The sequence below is a fragment of the Microchirus variegatus genome, assembly GCF_963457635.1.
Source record: "Microchirus variegatus genome assembly, chromosome: 8".
In the NCBI taxonomy this organism is placed as follows: domain Eukaryota; kingdom Metazoa; phylum Chordata; class Actinopteri; order Pleuronectiformes; family Soleidae; genus Microchirus; species Microchirus variegatus.
The window spans coordinates 28,166,367-28,187,430 of NC_139809.1; the positions used below are offsets into that span (position 1 = coordinate 28,166,367).

Below are 21,064 nucleotides of genomic sequence, written 5' to 3' on the forward strand. Positions count from 1 at the left end.
TTGATGCTTCCGACGAGTGATGAAATGTTGGCAGGTTCACCCGAGGCCTGAAGTCCTGCACAGGGAAAACAAAATACAGATTGGTACACTTCCAGACACTAAATCCAGAGTGTTAAAAGCATGTAATCATCACCTGAATAAACTGGATGGGATCCTCGGTTCCTCAGCAACAGCTGGTTGAGTTTATCTTCTCTGCGCTTTCACTTCTGAAATTACACTCTGCAGTTGCCCAAACTGGCAGTCTGTCCAGTGCACTTCAGCTCTCTCTGCCTCTCCAAGTTTGTCTTTCATCGCAGAGCATTTCTTCACCACAGAGATGACATATGAGTGGATGTGCTCGTCCCACAGCCGCTCAATGTCATCACACGCCTCCATGCCACAAACATGCACAGTTGGTCACAATTATACGAGTAAGGTGATTTCTATGGGCTGAAATATGTGCCACCAGAAACTGAATTTGAATCGTTTATATTTGAATTTGAATTGCTTAACTTGAATAATTGCATTAAAAAACTGAATTTGAATCACATAATTTGAATTTGTTTTGTTTAATTTGAATTATTGCATTGAAAAACTGAATAGTATAATTTGAAATTGTATTGTTTAATTTGAATTATTGCATTTTTGCAACGTCGATTTTTTATTTTTTTTTTATGTAATAAAAAAATAATTCACATTTAATTTAACCTTATGGTGCGTTAGGGTTTCTTTAAATGTAGCATTACACAGCACAAAAACATAACATTTATGCCTATTTAATAGGCACAAAACCTACTGTGTAACATTTCATAGAGCTGGTTATTACTGTACATTATTAAATTTTTTAAGTTATGCCCAAAATTTACTCAGTAACAGATGTAACTTAACATAGCAAAGTACAGTACTTTGGCCAGTGTTGTCAGTTTGGGACAACTTTAGTTTCATTCTTTAATAAATATCATTTTATACACATTGATCAACCTCCGTGTCGTTTCCTTTTTCCCAGGAAATATTTTATTTTCCTCCCCTCATCCCCTGGTTAACATCTTGGGAGGTAACAATTTTCAACATAACTTTGTTGTGTGTTAGTTATTTCCTAATCAGGGCTGTAACATTTACCAAATTTAATCACCAGCTATTTTGATAATCTTTAGTATTCAGTTTTTTCAGCTTCTTGTGACATTTTATTTTTAAATTTCTTATAAACAAACGGCTGCTCACTCCTGCTACAAGAGATCACTTGCACAAAAGTCTCAACACTTTAACACGTCCTGTATGATTTTGTAAACATGACTCCTGGAATTCAGCCATAAGAATAAAAATGTTTTATATCAATTTGTCATGTCAAAAGGTTAAAGTTGTAACATTTGGCATAACATTCAGTTAAATAATCGGAGTCGTCTCTCTGCCAGGTTTGTGTCCTCCTAAAGAAACTTAACGCGCTCTAATCGTGCAACCTACAATCCCATTTTAGAAATTAACTATGCAGGATATGCCTGCATCCCTAAGACGAGCAACGGATGGTTTTGCAGGGGAACATAAATCCCCTGCTGGGAGGCCTCCCAACATAACGCGCAAAAAGACTATGAACACAGAAAGGTTCAACCCCAGACTTTAGAAGGAAATAAACTCGACAGTGAGACAAGTCAGCATCAATATTGAATTATAGTTTAGTTGCACTTTGAGATTCTTTTAAAAGAAATGTAAAGTGCTTTATAAATAAAATTAATTATTAGTTTTATCAGTGAGTGACTACAAAGGCTGACGGCAGTGCAAGTTTATAACTAAAAACTGACAACAAAAGTGTGCCAACAAGAGCCAGACTTAAAAGTATTTCATAACATTATCCATGGGCTGATAACACCTAAAATCTAATGCGACTACACTTTCATATAAATCATAGTTCAGCTTCATAGATAACTCTTAAATCAACTTTAAAACCAGGCATTTAAGTGGAGACCCTGACTTAACCCAACACAGGACAAACAGACACAAGACGATAAGACACAAACAAGACAGAGCCAAACAGAGGACAGACACATGAGACAGACGAGAGAGACAGACAAAGTCAGTCCAGTAAAGTCAATTAAGAGTGTTGGTCTTGGTTCAAAGGTCAGATTAACGTCAGTCCAAGTCAGTCATCACTCACACTCCATCCAGTAACCAGGAAAATATAGTAGGAAACAAACAGATGAGAAACTGCAAATACAGTCATGACAGTACAAATTTCATAGCCATGAAGAATCAATAGACAGCTGTGAAAAATATCAGAGGAGGTAAAGTATTGGCACAGCAGCCAAGCAAAAAGACAAACTGCTCTTACCACCAAGTTTTGACTAAACTAAAACGCTATCTAATTAAGTTGGACATTCACGGATGTCCGTGCTCCTCTTCTAGATGCGCTGACAAAGGAAAGTATGTTAGGGTTAGGGTTAGTTACTTACCAACATGGATGCGCTTGGCATCCATGTGAAGTCCCTAAACACGCAAAGCCAGTCCAATAATACAAATGGGACGTGAGGGTAGGCGGCCGTCATTGCCGACTTGTATTGCGGGATGGCAGACTATGTTTGTAGATCACAAGGATTTATTTGTGCGTACTAGGGCTAACAGTTGATTAATGGCCACGATGGAAAATAAAAACAAAGAAGGGACAGTGGCCAAGAAGCCTAAACCTTGTGACATAGTGTACAAGGGAAAACATTAATTTATTTTACATTAAACTATCTACTTAAACCTAATTTAAGATCTGGTCCTCCATCACTATCCCTCAAATTACATTATTTTTAGAAACATCTTCATTAAAATGAGCAAGAGGGCCAAGGACAGGACAGATCGGCACGGCGGCCGGAAGAGCGATGAGCCCGTAGGCCTGGTGTTACTTACTTTGACGGAAAGTCCGAAAGTTGGAAAGAAAAAGTGCTTTGGCCCACAAGGTATGAAAAACAACAAAATGTATATTTCCCTACTCTGCAAACCCTATCACACAAGGTAGCGCCCCGAAGAATAAAATATGGACTCACCACTTGTCGACGGAAACTAAAAAAAGGAAATGTTAGTGTTCACAACCTATCTTCACAACATATCTACTTTAACGTGAACTGCTGAACAGAATCTCAACTAGTTAGTCTCGTCTTGGTCGAAAGGTCAGGTTAACGTCAGTCAAAGTCACTCTGACACTCTCTGCATCTTTCAGACAAGAGAGAACTTCATACACTGCATCAATCAAGCACCTCATTCGTTCAAATCACTCGTTCAGCAGTTCGACAAATTTAACCAAGGAGGACCAGATTAACCAGGAACAAGCAAAGCCGACCTGTGGCAAATGCTCCGTTTAAGCCATTTGACAGATGGAAAGCAGGAGAAGAGAAAGATCGTGGCCATGTAACAATGCACATAGATAGAGGCCAAGTGGCCGAGAGAGCGGGTACATGGCGGACACCCAGAATTAAGTCATGACACCTACAAATTGAATGTCTTCATGACGATCAATCTGGGGAAAACAAACAAAAGAAATGTTTTAGTCAAGTAGCCAACCTCAAATATGTTCAATATAGAGTACGTACATAGTCAGAATTGATTGTAGAATAAAGATGATTAAGGTTTAAGGAATGCCTTCAAAGTTAAAATGTAAAAATGTCAGGAGCTCATACAGCCACACTAGTTTTTAAATACCAAAACCTTTATATTTTATACATTTGTGATTGAATATTATGATATATTGCCTTTAGCTAAATACATTATGTTGTTCAGCCATAACGTTTCCATTGGGGTAGTGAATTGTTTCTAAAAAAAAAAAGATGTCACTCACCTTCTTCCATAGTGGCTTTTGCAAATGACGGGTCCGACCAGGTCTCCGTGAGCATGAAGCAGAAGGTTGTTCCTTTTAAAAAAAAGTTTGTATTTTAATGACAACATTAAAAGTTTAGAATAATACATATATACATACATATATATATATATATATATATATAAACACACACATACACGTGTAACCCTGAATCTGGCTTTAAACATTTAACATAATTAAAAAAACAAATTAATCTTTCCAGTGGAACAAACTCAATAGTAATGACCATGAACGCAACAGTGATTTAACATAGCACCGCGTTGCGTTCAGGGACAACACCGCTAATCGAGCGGCGAGCTGCATAAACTATAAATTATACATACATACATGTATACATATATATAAATAAACACACACATACACGTGTAACCCTGAATCTGGCTTTAAACATTTAACATAATTAAAAAAAAATAATTAATCTTTCCAGTGTAACAAACTCAATAGTAATGACCATGAACGCAACAGTGAATTAACATAGCACCGCGGTGCGTTCAGGGACAGCACCGCTGATCGAGCGGCGAGCTGCACAAACTCTGCCGCTACATGTGACTGTATCAGACTAATAAAACGATCGACACAAGGATAAAACCGAACAGTATATCGCTTAAAAAGACTCAACTACCCTAAATAATGTGGCGTAATCGCCGTCAAATACCACTGAAATGTCTAAAATCTCAGTATTTAACAGGCGAGTCGGATGTGTATGTGTATAAAACGTGATTAGTAGTTACAATTACTATTATTAATAATAATAATTAATAATAATCACCGAGCCCTACTGCTTGGCAAACATTGAGCCAAGGCTAAATAATTACAATAACTAACAGTACGGCAAACATTTAACTTACAATGACACCTAGCTTGAACCAAAGCTGAAAAGGGGCAACTAGCTAAGATTAGGTCAGAATTGAGCCCGACAGTGAACGGATAAAAGTTAAAAGAGAATATTATTCAACCCACAGAGTCACCATTAAGCTAACAAGAGTTACTCACCATTCTGAACGTGTCACAAGGCTGGACCAGGTCAGAACACGCTATCTCGGAGCTCCTTCTGCGTACACGAGCTAATGCACCTGAAGGCCACCTTTTCGGCGTCTGACGTCACGCCAGGTTAGTCTTCTTTGCCAACCAACAAACAACGATTTTGTGCATTGTTGTTGCCAACAAGTTCCCTCCTTCTGGAACTTTCTTTGTTTCTGTAATTCGAGTTCAAGTTCTTTTCTTCTTTCGTTGTAGTTTTGTTTTTCAAGACTTTCTTTGCGTCTTTTTCGAGTTGCGGCAGCTCGTGTTCACTCCTCTTCAAATTAAACTCCACGGTGAGGAGAACCAATCAGCGGCCATCAGCTGATTGGTTCACCTGCGTGAGGATGAGCCAATTTGGTGCATTACCGCCACCATGTGGTATGGAGTCTACATGAAAATGTTCGCAACGCTACTACAGCGTGCAGACATTTTCTCAATCAACAAATAGACATTTTCCCATTCTAATTGCTGTAGTAGTTGCCAATGGTAGACAGCTACTTACTACAGGTGACGTTTTGTTGATATGTGCCATTATTGTGAAACGGTATGAAATTAAATATTTAAAATATTCACCAAAAATCAACAAAAATATATTTACTCATTCTGATTGCTGTAGTAGTTGCCAATGGTAGGCGGCTACTTACTACAGGTGACGTTTTGTTGATATGTGCCATTATTGTGATAAAGTATGAAATTAAATATAAAAAAAATTCACCAAAAATAAAAAAAGACATTTTCTCATTCTGATTGCTGTATAATAATAATATTAATAATAATAACAATAATAATAACAATAATAATAATAAATAATAATAATTATAGCCTACATGTCCTTCTCCCTGTCAGTCGCCGTCTCGAGAATTAAGAAACGAAAAACAAGAAAAGGAATTTGCAAAAAAAACACATTTGGGCCGTTATTTTGTTTTGTTTCTTTCGTTTTCAGTATTTTGGTAGAATACGAAAAAAAGAATAAAGGAGCACTGTTTCCGTTTTTTTTTTTTCATTTTTGGGTTGACTACGCCCCTTTTCCCTTTTTACTGTATATATTATATACAGTATATCATTTGAAATATCGATGAAGGCATCAATTCAGATGCAATGCTTTAATGTTGTTCAGAAGTTTTTGTGAGATTATTATCCTGATTATTGTCATGATTATTGTTGTTGTTATTCTTATTCTTTTTATTATTATTATTGTTATTAATAATAATATGAAAAAAAGGAAAATTGTTTTTTTATGGACAAAGGCTGAAACTTTCATAATATTTATATAACTACATAAGCTTTTGCTTCTTCCGCTTTCCCTTTCGGCCATGTGTATGAATTAAACTAAGATGATGTGTGATGATGTTTGATCTAACTGACATGCCCGAAATAAACAAACAAACAAATAAATAAATAAATAAATCAAAATAACACCCACTAGTTTAAAAATAAAAATAAAATTCACATTTGAAACTGCAAAGCGACATGAATGTCAGTCAGTTAGACATTCAATATTTACAAAGCCGAATCAGTCTCATCTTCCTGTATCTTCGTAGATATTTTTCGCACGGGATTTTGAGCGGAACGCGAGATTTCTTCGGTATCCAAGGAGACGACGGCGGCGTTCAGAGAGCAGAGAGAGAGAGAGAGAAATGGGCGTCGGAGTGTGTTTTGTTGTTGTTGCAGGGGAGACTTTTAGACGATGGAGCTGCCAGAAACGATCAGAAAACGCCTAGAAGACTTCTCTCGAAACGTCCTGTTTGACCAGACTCGCGTTTGGGCTCGAACGGAGAGCGATGCGTGTTTTCTTCACGGTGAGACCAATGTTTAAACACAGCTAACGTCCCGGGCGAAGCTAGCTTTCATGTTAACACGGCTAACAAGCGTCACAAAAACGCGTGTACGGGCTTCGTGAAAACACAGTGGTTTACTGCAGAGTTAGTCAAGTCTTATCGTCTGTGATTATCTAATCTAATCCACTGTTTTCCCCAGACAAGCGGGTTCTGTCCAGCCTTCCCCTCCAGATGTCTCTGTACTTTAACATGTGGTTCTTCCCCCTGTGGTGGATCAGTGAAACTACCATGTTACAACTCAAGGTAAAGCTCCTGTAGCGCTGTCACGGCTACACATGGATACACATTACTTAGTAACAACTAAGGAGAAACTGCACAATATTTCACAAATCTAATGTAAAACATGCAAGACCATGATATGTTATTGTATCTCAAAGTGTATTTGCACAATGCGTGAACGCATGGAGGGAATTAAATTTTGATAAATAGTTATTTCCCAACTCCTATTCTGCATTATGAACCTCTGTTTCAACAACAAACACAAAGTCTTTCACCGTATTTAAAGGTCCAGTGTGTAAATAGTAGTGTTTTTTGTAATTTTGCAGAAACTGAAAATGAAATAATGACACTTTTTTTTTTACATACTCAAAAGTGTACAATCATCTAAACGTGTTTTGTTGATGTAACTGTGATGTATTCAACATCGACTCACTTATTAGACATTATACCTGTGGGTAATAATAAAATAAAGAACTAAAGATAAACATAGAAGAAGAATATTCAGCTGTAACATACGACTTCACCAATAAATAATGCAGAATTTAACACACTGTACCTTTTAAAGTATTTATTGTTTTGGCAGAAACATATCAGTCTAAACCATAACAGAAGAAATGTGTAAGTTGATGATTAGAATATTAAGTGGAATATTAATATTAAGTGGATCTTGCTGTATTTTTATTAACAGCATTACTGTTTTTGAAGCTGAATCACGTGAATCTTAAAGGTGCATTATGTAATAAATTTAAAGCAACTGGCCATAAAATCCTCTTAATATGTCACAGAGACTGAGGAATAATGTTCATATAACAAACTGAACAGTACAGACAAAATATTTGCATTAAAAAAAATCATGTTTATGTTTTGAAATCATGTTTTGGCCACCTACCACCGTCTACCAATCATTGCAGTCAGTAGAGTCTCAGCTTCTGAGCAACCACGGGTTGCCAGTTACGTCAGAAAACCAAACATAAAAGACCTCAGTATTTTGAATTTGAATGTAGTAACTGTTTTTGGCCACATTCTTACATATGGCACCTTTAATTCACTTAATTTACCTGTGCTTGTCCTTCCTCTCAGTATCCCTCCTTACCAGACTACTACAAGTTCATCCTCGTGACTGTCCTCGTTCTGATGACTCTGTTTGAGGCCATTAGACTTTACCTTGGTTATACGGGGAACTTGCAAGAAAAGGTGACCAAATACTGTGGTTGATTTAAAAAAAAAAAAAAAAACACAGCTCACACAGTACAAGGGGACATTCATCACAGTGTGTTTTAGGCAGAGAGTGTAATTCGTGTTCTGCTTGTGTCATGTTTATGGAAGGTTCCAGAGCTGGCTGGATTCTGGCTGCTGAGCATCCTGCTGCAGTTTCCTCTCATCCTGTTTCAGCTCCTGAATGAAGCCATCCTCATACAGCCCCTGGAGAGAGCCGTTCACATAGTTCTTACTATATTCATTCTCACACAGGTATGATTATGATTCTCTTATAAACTTAATACAGGTACATACGTACAGTATATTGATGTGTGATGGTTTAATTGATTGAAGTGGTGTTCTTCATCCAGGCTGTCGCTGGGTTTGTGGCACTGCGGGACATGGTGAGACACACAGCAGACCAGTTTCATCTTAGACAGTTCGACTGAAGTCTGCACTAACCTCTCGGCTACATCTGGACTCACCAGGACATGTTGACTTCCTGGTGTAAGAATTAGTGCCATCTAATGGCGAGACTGCAGATTGCAACTCACAGAAGACTCATCCGCTCACCTGTACATTTCCCAAGAGGGACGAGAAACTACAGTTTTGTTTTTGTAATAAGCTTCCACATGTGATTGTGAAACACATGCTCTGGCTGGTTTGTTCATTTCAGCTGCTGTAGCAACTTTGCAGCACTAGACGACAGCCTCTATGAAGCAAGACCATAATATAAAAGGCTTATTTTAAGGCCGTGAAAACCAAGTGTTTTTTATTTAGTCAATTATACTTTTATACAAATGTCCTTATGGGTTGTAAATCAGATTTCTTTCAACAAACCTTCCTAAACATCACACACTGGACCTTAAACACCACCCAGACCTTTTGGATTAAGGGTTGTACATGTTTTGTATAATTCAAGAGGGAGAATGCTATATTTTTTACTTGTATTCACATTATATTTGTAAAGTTTGCACTGTTTGTGTAGTTATAGTAATAAAATAAAATCTTCTTGCACAGTATGCAGTGTAGTGTAGTTGTTTTGAGGTGCTGTTTATCGTCAATAAATGTCGTTCTAACCAGTATCAATACTGAGCATTAGTATTGGGTTTGTAATTACCATTCAATACAACTTAAATGAAGTAAATATCGCTTACAGTATCACAATGTAATGTAGAAAATGATTGTGCAATTGTCGTTGCATATAACTATTTTACTTCTTCTTCTTTTTTCTCCATACAAGTGTCCTGGTAATTGTATAAATGAGGTGAGAAACAGATCATTCTAATTACATCCATCCATCCATTATCTACCGCTTTATCCTATATACTGTAGGTTCACATCTCAGACCACAAAGAAAAAGTCAGTCTGAAGTGCTCAGATTATAAAGTTGAAGCCAGGGGTGCCCGTCCAATTAGACCAGGGGTTCTCAAAGTTTTGATACCTGAGGGCCAATTTAGGAACCCAACATTGGACTGAGGGCTGCCAAAGGAAAAAAAAAAAAACAGAAAGAAATCCCATTTGTAATAATTTTAATGACCAGATTGCAGTTCTACAGTTTAGCGTTAAGTAATATAAGCATTAATATAATAACGCTTTATAATTTACTGGGTAATTACCCAATATTTTGGCCACTGTTCTTACCTTCTAATTACAGGTTAATACCAAGTAACACATTTCTGTTACCATATATTTACTGGGTAAATAGCTAGTAATTGGGGGCTGTAGCTACCTGCTTATTACCAGCTTATAACCCAATTATACACTAAAATTCACCATATAGAAACCAGGTAAATACCCAGTATTTTTGTTTACACTTATTGGTCTGTATCCAGTAATGTCCAATAAACATTTAACAAGCTTAGTAGCTCCTGGATTAAAACTATCAACTGTAATTCATTGCGGGCTGCCAGAAATGTTTCTGCGGGCCGCCATTGGCCCCCGGGCCACACTTTGAGAACCAATGGTTTAAGCCCTAAAGTGGAGCAGACTGTGACGGTCTTGTGATGGCGACCACTGCCTCTTGCGGGTCTGTCCTTTTTTTACTTTGTCTTCTATCGTGATAATGTCTGAGGCCTTCTGTCTGAAGTTTACTGAGAGCGTCGCTCTGTGGATGTGGAAGTTTCATCTTCAAGAGTCCTGAAGGCTTTGACACCGGAGTCTCTTTACAGAGTCTGAAGAAAGGAGGAAAAAAAAGGAAGATCTTAAAATGATTGGAAAATGAATGAGGTGAAATCCTTGATTATAGAGAGATAAAGTGAACTTTTTACCGTTTTCCTCTGAGATCTGAGGTTTTCAGCACACACAAACTGCTGTGTGCTTCAGTTTCTCTGCGGGAGAGATCAGGCGTGATGTCTCTCTGCTTCCGCTCTCCAAATGGTAAACATCCAAACACAGACAAACCTACTGAATAAATCCAAAAAAAAGCCTAGTTACACATTGTACATATACTCAGAGAAAAGAACCAAGAATATCAGTGTGGTTTCTCTGTACATCAAAAGAACAAACCTTTGGCGGGATCATCCTCCTGCTCCTCAGTCTTGATGACATCTGTGCGTGAGGGGGAGGAATCATCGGGCACATGGTAACATTCAGATGACCATAAAGATCTCCTGTCTCTGTAAATATGGTGGTTGTTGATCTTGTCGCTGGCGAAAGTTGGCAACAGGCGCTTTGTTGTGTCTGGAGCCATCTTGACACAGAGTGATGAGGGAGACCTGCCACAGACATAACATTTCATGAATCTGATTAAAAAAAAAAAAAAAAAAAAGAGAAGAATCACATTCCATTCTGAAGTTTACCTGTAAGACGTTGACAGGGAAGGCAGCAGCCCTGCAAAAAAAAGAAAGATGTTTTGTTTTTAATCTCATATGAGCTCCAAACTAAATGAAAGATCTTCAGATTTAAATTCGAGTCTTTCTGGAACTGCAGCGTGCATGCAGACAAACCTCTGCAGACGTTATAGGAGACGAGCGACGGTCGAGAGCAGCGATGCTGTTGCTGGCTGTGATGCATGAGGTTTGGTGTTGGTAGAATGAGAGCACTCAGACGTAAAAGCTGAGAGGAGCATCGCCGCTGTCCTGTATCCATCTGCTGGTCCTCTGAGAAAACAGTTCCATGTGATACAAATACACCAATGGTTGAAAAATACATGCTTACAGACTACATTTAGATTCAATAATTAAATTCAATTGTTTTATGAGTCTTCACAAAGCCTCCTTAATATTTACATATGAAAAGGCAACATTATACTCCATAAAGAAAGTCCCTAGCATGAATCCTGGTTTGACAGGGAAACTTCCTGCTGTGAGCTTTACAAAGGCAACATAATCAACTATAACTTATAGAATAAATGTACTACTAAATTAATGGCAGTGGTGAATTAGACACTTGAGACACTGTGAAGATAATGTGTAGAATGGCTGGGCCGCCAAATTAAACCTGTTACCTGTTTGGCGATGCAAGTATGAGGCCCTCACTTTGTCAAGACAGTCGTCCTAAAGCACAGATTAATGTCAAAGTTTAAATGGATTAAATCATGTACAAATGATGTGAACGTTTAGTGAAACAGTCATATTTACCTTGGTAGGCTCACATCCTCGCCACAGCCTTACCTGACTGACCTCAGGGTTCAGATTTGAATGAGGAATGATCGCCGCTTTTTTGGTCAAACCATTCACCTTCACAAAACAAACAGACATTATTAGAAACATTGCAGCAAACCCTACGTTGTTTGTCTGGTCGGCTCCATCTTCTGAACCGTTTCACCTTCTCCCGTTTCATACCTGCCATTTTGTCCTGTGCCGTCCAACAGGTTTCTCTGGGACGACCTCTGTCGCCGTGGGCTCGTGTGGCTGGCTGGACTCCTGCAATGATCGTTCAAATAATTAGGCTTGTCAGTAATAAGTAATACAACCCTGATTCCAAAAACAAAACATTGGGGACACTGTTTAATTTAAACATAATAAAACGGAATGCAATGATTTCCTAATCATGTTAGACCCATGCTCGCTTTATTACAGGTTTTAGCCACTGGTTTGGGGTTATTGTGTCCATTTGTTGCAGTCATCGAGGTCAGAATATACAGAACATGTGTATTTTTACTCATGTTCTAAGCAATCTGTTGGGTTAAACAATAATCAGACAGTGGTGTATAATCACTAATAAACCATTTATTATCTTACAACATTTTTTGGACTGCTTTGTGGGACTGTGTTCATCTTCACTCGCTCTTGTCTCAGCCTGCTCCTCTCCTTACGACTCCTTAAACGCTTCTTCTTCTTCTTCTTTTTCTTCTTCACTGCCGTTCCCTGTGGACGAGAGCAGCAGAGGAGTTTGTGGTAAACTGGCACGAGAGAAGACGCAATCCCGTCAAAGAGGTCAAGGTGTAAACGTGTAACCTCTGGATGGACAGTGTGGTTCAGCAAATGTACTGGGAGTCCGTCTGAATCGGAACTATTTGAACCACTGGTGCTGTGAAAGTAAACGAAAAGAATAATCACATTTAAGATGAATATGAGTGCATGTTATACCTATCAAATGTAGCAGTATTAAAAGTAATAATCAGGGTCTTTTAAAGACCATAATGAATACAATTTAAGACCCATTTCAAATCCGTACTGGCAAAAAGTACAAAAGACTTGAAGGAAAATTGGAGCCGCAAAATCGTTGAACTTGCAATTCGGCTTAGCTGTGGGCTTTCGTTAAGTTTTCTCCGCTGCAATGCTAAGCTGTAACACACCGTGGCGTGCGCACACAGCACGCTAGCTAGTGGTGCTCGATAAATGTTTTAAATAAAAGTAACGTTGATAGATTTTCAAGACCTTTCAAAATTGTATTTAAGACCTTTTATGAGATTTAAGGAGAATTTAAGACATTTTAAGGCCTTAAATTCAAATTATTGGATTTAAGACTTTTTAAGACTTTTTAAGACCCCGCGGATACCCTGAATAATATAGGCATAAATATAAGTTTCACCTGGTTTCCAGGTCAGACATGGAAATGTTACAGTCAGTGCCCAAATCTTTGCCGAGCCTCTCTGTGACCTTCTTTCTCAACAGTGCTGCCAACTCTGCCAGGCAGTAAGTCATCTGAAATGAAGGGCACACAATCCTCTCTATCACAAAAGTCAAACTTTACAAATCTTATTATGAGACTTAAAAACAGTTACTACATTCAAATGCAAAATACCGAGGTCTTTTAGGTATCGTTTTCTGACGTAACTGGCAACCTGTGGTTGCTCGGCAGCTGAGACTCTACTGACTGCAATGATTGGTAGACGGCGGTAGGTGGCGCCACATGCCAAAACATGATTTAAAAAAAAAAACATGATTTGCAGTCTGCAAAATATTTTTTTTATTGCAAATATTTTGGCTGTAATGTTGTTGTTGGTGAGTTCAGTTTGTTATATGAACATTATTCCTGAGTCTATGTGACACATTAGGAGGATTTTATGGCCAGTTGCTTTAGATTTATTACATAATGCACCTTTAATGATTTCTTTCTCACCTTCGTTGGATCAGGGTCGCAGTAATCCAGCAGGGTGTCAGAAAAATAAAAGCCCATCGATTTCAGGTCTCGAGTAGAAAAGTGTGTTCCTCTCCTGTCACCTAACAGTTTAACGGAAGAAAGCTCCTCATACGAACTCCTCGACGTGCAAGTTTACAAACACAAACATCACAACACTGCGTTACCCAGAGTGGAGCCTCCAAACGTGGCCTCCATAGTGTAGCTGTTTCTGATGCCAAGTCTCCACATGGCAATTCGTCCTGTTCCCTCTTTGCTCTTCTGCACCCTGAATTTACAGCTCTTGAAAGAGAACTGTGGAAAACGGTGTGCTTTAGCTGTTGCAGCTAAATGAACCCTGCTTCTGAGCATGATTACACATATTGTAAACAATGTAGTAGTAGACTGGGAAATAATGAATTAATATGGGGACTAACACATTGGGAATTAAAACAAATAAAAAGGCTTGGCAAAGTCCAATAATAATAAATATAACTGTACTTCTAACAAGCTTATATAATGTTGATATGTTATTCAGATCACTATAGGTTTCACACTGTTTGACTTTACCTTGTCGATGGCGTTCTTGCTCATCATGAGTGGAAAAACTCTTTCCTGAAGCTTCAGAGAAGCATCACCTCGGTCGCTGCAGCCATACATGAAGACGTTGTTTTTGCGATTGTGGCCATGAAAGTCACAATAGAGACAAACATCCATCTCAGCCACCAACCTGCAGGAAATACAGAGCAGAACAGAAAGGTTTGTTGTATTTATCAACGTAGTAAAACAGACAGAATGTTGAAGGGGACAATTGAAGTTTACTTCTCAGGACACACAGGAAAATACACATTTCCAAAATGGCACACCTTTAAAAGTGTGAAACGTGTCACATCTTGTGTTTGTTCATGCGTGTGTGCCTGTTGTGGAGATTTTTTTTATCAGGTGAGACCACCAAGGATGGAGTCTCTGGTGTCCAGTGATGAGTTAAGTTGAGATGCTTTATTGGAAACGTCAAACATGAACAAGGAGATGTTAAAGGTGCATTATGTTATAAATCTAAAGCAACTGGCCATAAAATCCTCCTAATATGTCACAGAGACTCAGGAATAATGTTCATATAACAAACTGAACTCACCAACAACAACAGTACAGCCAAAATATTCGCATTAAAAAAATTAAAAAAATTGCAGACTGCCAATCATGTTTTTGGCAATGGTTTTCATCATTTTTATATCGCTATTAACAAAGAAAATACTTAATTTGTATCGCACTCGTTTCGCTGCTTTCGTCGCGAACCTTTGTTATGTCAAAACACGCAATGCATTCTGGGTAACCCTTGCTCCCAAGGGTGGTCTCGGAAAATCTCAATATTGAGGGCGAAACAGCCCTTAAACTCGCCCCTCAACTTAATTTTTCTGAGAATCGGGACAGCACTTGCACTAGAGGGAGCGCGCATTTTTGAGATTGAGGGTTAAGATTGAGGGTTAAGCAAGGAATTGGAATTCAGGGTGCCAGAGTTACACAGAGGTGCAGCCGGCCTTGTCCTGAGTTTGTTAGGCTTGTGTTTTTTGGAATGTGAAAGTTGCTCATTTAAAGAAGGCAGAATAATACATTATTTCTCTTTTCCCTACCTTTTCACCATGTTTAGTGTGTGCAACACACAGGGAAAAGAATCCCTGAGCACTGTCTTGTAGTTCCTGTTGAGGTCCCTTCCTGCCAGAGAGCAGCGGTAATTCCCCACCACCACACCATCAGGGTTCAGCATCGGCACAATCTGCAGCAGAAAATAAAAGACTGTGTTTAATACACACAATTACAGCATACAATAAAAAAGCAATAACTTCATGATCATAATAATATAGTCTAAATAAAACAGGTTTGAGGTCCCTAACCTTAAAAACAAAAGTGTCCCTGAGTAGCTGAGCATCTTCTGAGTCTCCAAGCAGGAAGTCCAGCAACCCCTCCATCATCCAGGACCCGTTGGTTTCTCCAGGATGCACTCGGGCCGTCACCACCACAGCTCTCTTTTTCCCGCTCTGCAGCTTGGCCTCGGCGCGATTTGTTATCGTCATCACATACACCGTGTTCCCAGCGAGGCTGTGGCACAGCACTCGCATCGTACAGTAAGACACAACCTTCGGGTTGGAAGAGATATGTCCGAGGTAGCGTTGCAGGCGTGAGTAGGTGTAGGGGTAGCAGTGGGACAGGTAGCAGGTGTCTGAGTCGTAAGGGAAGCGGAGCGTCCAGGTGAGTGAGTACAGGGGAACGGCGTCACTGTTGTTCTCCTTCGTATTCTAAACAGAGACGATAGGGATTGGTTTCAAGAGTTCTACAACTGTGATTTGAATGAATGAATGAATGTTTTTTATTTCGGACTAATATACATTGAGACATTTACATGTCCATTTCACAAATAATGGTAAAAAAAATGCCTACTCCGAAAAGGAGTAGGCTGAAGCCAAGGGCTTATTATAGCCTATCCTTTGCTGTATCCTGAATTTTATTCAAACAATATGGCATCCGTTGGATGATAATACACAAATAAGAAAATAAATATATAAAAAAGGAAACAAAGATAAATGTATTGCATTATATTATTTAACAATAATAATACTATATTATATACTAATATGGGGTCTATTGTGGTGCTATTTTAATGTTAATATAGGCTACCAACATAATTACTAAATATCTTTATAACTGTTTATCGTTTTATATTTAAACATTTTTTTGAAAACATAGATTGAGCTACGTTTTCAAAAAAAAATTAAAAAATTTTTTAGGTCATGCTGCTCTGGGAGCTTTTGAAATGTGTGTTTTATTTAAAGGGATACTTCACCGATTTGAATGTGGCTTTGTATTGCTAGAATAGCAGTAGTATTTTTTTTTTTTAAATGTGCTTCCCTCCCTCAGTTTTTCACTGAGTTGTAAAAAAATCTGTTTTCCATTTCAAAATTTGCCCTACTGTGATGCAAAACGCGTCATTTGACTCACAGTAGGGCACATTTGGATAAGGGAAAACAGATTTTATTACAACTCAGGGAAAAACTGAGGGAGGGAAGCACATTTTCTAAAAAATACTACTGCTATTCTAGCAACACAAAGCCACATTCAAATCGGTGAAGTATCCCTTTAAATACAGATTTCAATTTTGCAGCTTATCAGTGTTTTCGACAATTTTGAGATAGTGGTCCAATAATAAAAATAGTAATGTCCTCCAATCTTGGCTTAAAAATTTAATTTCTACTTTTCTACCATCAGTTCTGTCTATCTAAAGATGATTAAATGTTGAATTAATTCTGCTTCTGCTTCAATATTCATTCAGCTAATTTGCCTTTTTCAAACTCACGTCAAAAAATTCCCTTACCGGACTGGAGTTACGGTAATATTTGATGTTGGAGCCGACGCGTTGCCATCCAACACCTTTCTCTTTGGCAGCTTTCTCAGAGTAGAGGAGAGGTTTCATCCCCAGAGAATACAGACTGCTGCTCTTCATCAAGTTCACAATAGTGAAGCGGTAGGTCGCTCCAGCTTTCGTGTTCCTGACTCTGAAGTAGAACCACTGCGTGTGCTTTCTGGTGTACATGTCTGTGCGTAAGGTGAGCTCATATTCATAGTCACCGCTGGAGGAGAGAGTGGAAAAAGAAGAAAGTAACTTGACCTGGAGGGGGAAATTAAGTGTGTCATGATGGTTGTGCTGCAGCTGATCGATTCGAAGATTCTGCTGCGGAGACTCACACTTGCACGGCTTTCTGCAGGTTCCCGCTCTCAAAGCGTGACTCAAACTCAAGGGTGAAATCTGTCTGACTGATGTCAGGAGTGGCCCTTTTAACGGGTCCTCTGCTCCCTCCAACACGAGAGCAGGTGAAATACGGCTGTTTAGTGGCTGAAACGGAGACAGAACAACAGGAAAACAGTCAAGAGAACAGTTTTCAACATTTACACCCAGGGAGTGTGATATATATACAGTACTGTGCAGAAGTCTTAGGCCACCATTAGATGTGTTGTTTTAGTTATGATATAACGACAATAGAGGATCATTATTTCTATTTCACTTTGCTGGAACACATTCAGAAAATATGTATGCAGATTTTTTTTGTTGTTTACCAAAAAAAACATCCTCTACATGTGTCAAGTATTTAGTGTGATCTGCCCTTACACTTGAACAATAACACAGCTCTGTTAATACTGGAGTGGAACCTTCATTAATGTTACTGGTAAATCCGGTGTTTGTCCTACTATTTCATTTATATGAAAATATCTGATGTAAATCTGCTCGCTAATGTATAAGACCAGCTTTAAGTCGCATCACTTCATTCCAAATTCACATAATCACAGAATTTGACAGACAGAAAAAAAAACAACAGAGCTGGTTGGAACTTTTGCACAGTATTCATTAGTCAGGTTGGTTTGTGCACCCTAAGAGGCTAAATACTGTACATTTATGGAGTAAGGTGTATTTAAAGGTGCCATATGTAAGAATGTGGCCAAAAACGGTTACTACATTCAAATTCAAAATACAGAGGTTTTTTTTAGGTTTCGTTTTTTGACGTAACTGGCAACCCCGTGGTTGCTCGGCAGCTGAGACTCTACTGTGTATGTAGATCATATTATGATTTTTCAACCAGACAAAATGTCAGTTATTTTATTTCTAATTGTGTATTTCTAATGTATTAATTCATTGCTTTCCAAATGGCGATGTGGAAAAGGCCAACACAAGCCCACATCTGACAGGGAATATAGCCAATACTGCAGGGTGTCACCTGGGGTGGCGCAACAAATGGGAGATGGGACCCCCCGATTATTAATGGGTATTTCGCACACTGCTAATGGGTATTTGTTACACACTGGATAAGCTTTAGTGTCACAAGTTACCATGGTCAATACAGAATACCACTTTCCCTCTTTCCTCTCCCACTGGCAGTGGTGTCCTCTCATGTCCTGTGGGCTGATAAAAAGGCTCTGGCTCTGGAGGGTCCCACTCTATAAACAACAAAACAACGCTCACTGTCATTACTTGTTAACAGCGGCAGAAAAATGAGACACAATTGTTGAGCTAAAACTGTAAATGACCTATGTGATGGACGATGTCACCGATGACCTCGCACTCTGCGGGCCAGTGCGGGCGGGAAATAGACGGAAAGTTAACCAGGTCCCGCGGAGCCCTGAGACTAAAAACAGGTCGGCTGCCATCGAAATCTACGAGCAGCTGCCTGGTCCGCAGAGTCTGGCGCAGGTTTGCAGACACTGAAGGGGAACATGGATCACACCTCAGGAACAGTACAGATATGCATTTTTCATCAAGTCTGCCCCACCTCACCTTGACCGAACACGCTAGAGAGGGATTATTAAGCTGCACACGATTACAACTATTGTCTCATTCACAAAAGCACTCTTGTTTAATAAATAATGATGTAGAATAAGGGATGATGAGATCTAATTTACACCTGAGCATTAGAGATAACTATTGGATGAAATCTAAAGGACTGATGTAAATTTATTTTAAAACAGCAAAAAAACAACCCTATTAATCAGCTGCCCGATTAATCAATATAGGCCTCTACTGAGCTACACTTCACTGCATTATTAGCCACACATAGTTGCAGTCTTGTATAAAGTAAAAGTACCTGAAGTGTCTTACCAGAAAATGACTTTGGTAGAAGTTGAAGTCACTTTTTATAATATTCCTTAAAAGGTGCCATATGTAAGAATGTGGCCAAAAACGGTTACTACATTCAAATTCAAAATACCGAGGTCTTTAAGGTTTCAGTTTTTTGACGCAACTGGCAACCTGTGGTTGCTCGGCAGCTGAGACTCTACTGACTGCAAAGATTGGTAGACGGCGGTAGGTGGCGCCACATGCCAAAACATGATTTCAAAACATAAAAAATGATTTGCAGTCTGCAAAATATTTTTTTTAATGCAAATATTTTGGCTGTTGGTGAGTCTCTGTGACATATTAGGGGGATTTTATGGCCAGTTGCTTTAGATTTATTACATAATGCACCTTTAAGTATAGGGCATTTACTGTACAGAAGTACTAAAAAGTAATTTTCTAATATAAAATATACTACAGTTTTTAGAAGTTTTTTTTTTAATTGTAAAGCAGCTCATCAAGAAAAGCTCTATACAAATTCACCAACTCTTCTTCTGATTTTATTTGGTAGTAATTAGGGCTGTCAAAAGATTAACATTTTTAATCAGATTAATCACAGGGTAGCTGTGGATTAATCACGATTAATCATGATTAATTACCATTTGTAAATATGCCAAAAAAAATCAAATTTTCTCTTTATATTGTTGTAGGAACGGAGAGATAAATAAAGTATGTGAAAATATAAATGTAAAGAACAATAAAATACTGTAAATAACTTGTAAAAACCTATACAAACTTAGTAAAAAAATTAACATTACATTGTATAAAAAACCTACATTATATGACAATATAAATAAATAGAAAAAATGCTGTAAATAACTTTTTTTTTTTTAAACTATACATTGCACTGTAAATAACTCACATTATAAACAAAATATAAAGTATAGACGTTAAATAGTTTTCTTACTAAACCCACAGCAGGAAATTCCTCATTAGCACCTGCTTCTCCTAGTTAGCAATAGCATCAGCTAGCATTCTGACGCTAATGTTAGCTGACTGTGTCCCCGTTAGTTAGACAGTGACTATTAATGTTATGATTATATCATCATCATCTGCGCCAGCAGCGCCACTTACAACTGTGTGTCTTTCTTTCTTTTTTCTTCCTCCTCTCTTTTTTCTTCCTCTTCTTACTTCCTGATTGATAACTCCTCTTCATTTTCACACAGGTTAACGTGAGGAGACGTGGGGCCTCTTTAGGGAGGTTTCCTACTGAGATGTCATTGCAAATCAACTCTTGTTGTTTAAGGGAGACGGGGGGTGCGGCTGCTCACTGACGCATTTAGGCTCCGAGTGTCGGGAGCCCCCCTATCGGCTCGGGTCCCAAGCAGTTGCCCGCCGCCTTGCCTGTTCATAAACTGCACGTCTACCCGTAGCGCGATGAAAGTGAGAAAGTGCGTTAATGCGTTTAAAAAAATTAACGCGTTAAATTTCACAAATTGTTCATCCTGCGTTAACGCGTTAATTTTGTGAAAACAGCTTACATTGCCTTTGGTCAGTAGACTTCTCCTCCTCTTCCTCTGTGCTGGAGTCATCTGTGTCCGACTTGACCCGCTGGTACGTGTTCCACCAGTTCCTGATTGCAGAGGCGGACATAGCTGGTGTCTTCTCTGCCAGGTAGAAAACACACGTAGGGTCATCATCAGTGTCAGGAGGATAAGCCAAAGAACGACACATAAACACATACATACGTATTTAATTGTGTTCCTGTCATGAACAGTGAAATAATGCATTCACCGGTTTAATGAAAGTCACGTGTGTGGTGCTCAGAGAGGAGTCTCTCACTTGCACCTTTAGCTG

General features: G+C 38.7%; 2 protein-coding genes across 2 annotated transcripts; one reads left to right on the top strand and one right to left on the bottom strand.

Moving 5' to 3' along the window:
- Positions 1-6,539: 6,539 nt before the first annotated feature.
- Positions 6,540-8,555, top strand: tmem17 (transmembrane protein 17; the record flags this gene model as incomplete). Its single annotated transcript, XM_083894216.1, has 5 exons — positions 6,540-6,651; positions 6,830-6,933; positions 7,990-8,103; positions 8,236-8,379; positions 8,478-8,555. The coding sequence occupies 5 exons, from the start codon at positions 6,540-6,542 to the stop codon at positions 8,553-8,555; spliced, it is 552 nt and encodes a 183-aa protein (XP_083750342.1).
- A 1,526-nt stretch (positions 8,556-10,081) lies between these two features.
- Positions 10,082-20,860, bottom strand: agbl2 (AGBL carboxypeptidase 2; the record flags this gene model as incomplete). Its single annotated transcript, XM_083894309.1, has 20 exons — positions 10,082-10,280; positions 10,377-10,509; positions 10,615-10,823; positions 10,908-10,938; positions 11,055-11,207; positions 11,555-11,603; positions 11,721-11,786; positions 11,892-11,972; positions 12,291-12,579; positions 13,084-13,196; positions 13,615-13,715; positions 13,800-14,016; positions 14,155-14,341; positions 15,243-15,385; positions 15,504-15,905; positions 16,979-17,234; positions 17,350-17,497; positions 18,487-18,594; positions 18,685-18,858; positions 20,749-20,860. 20 exons carry the CDS (start codon positions 20,858-20,860, stop codon positions 10,082-10,084), a joined length of 3,171 nt encoding a protein of 1,056 aa, XP_083750435.1.
- Positions 20,861-21,064: the final 204 nt, after the last annotated feature.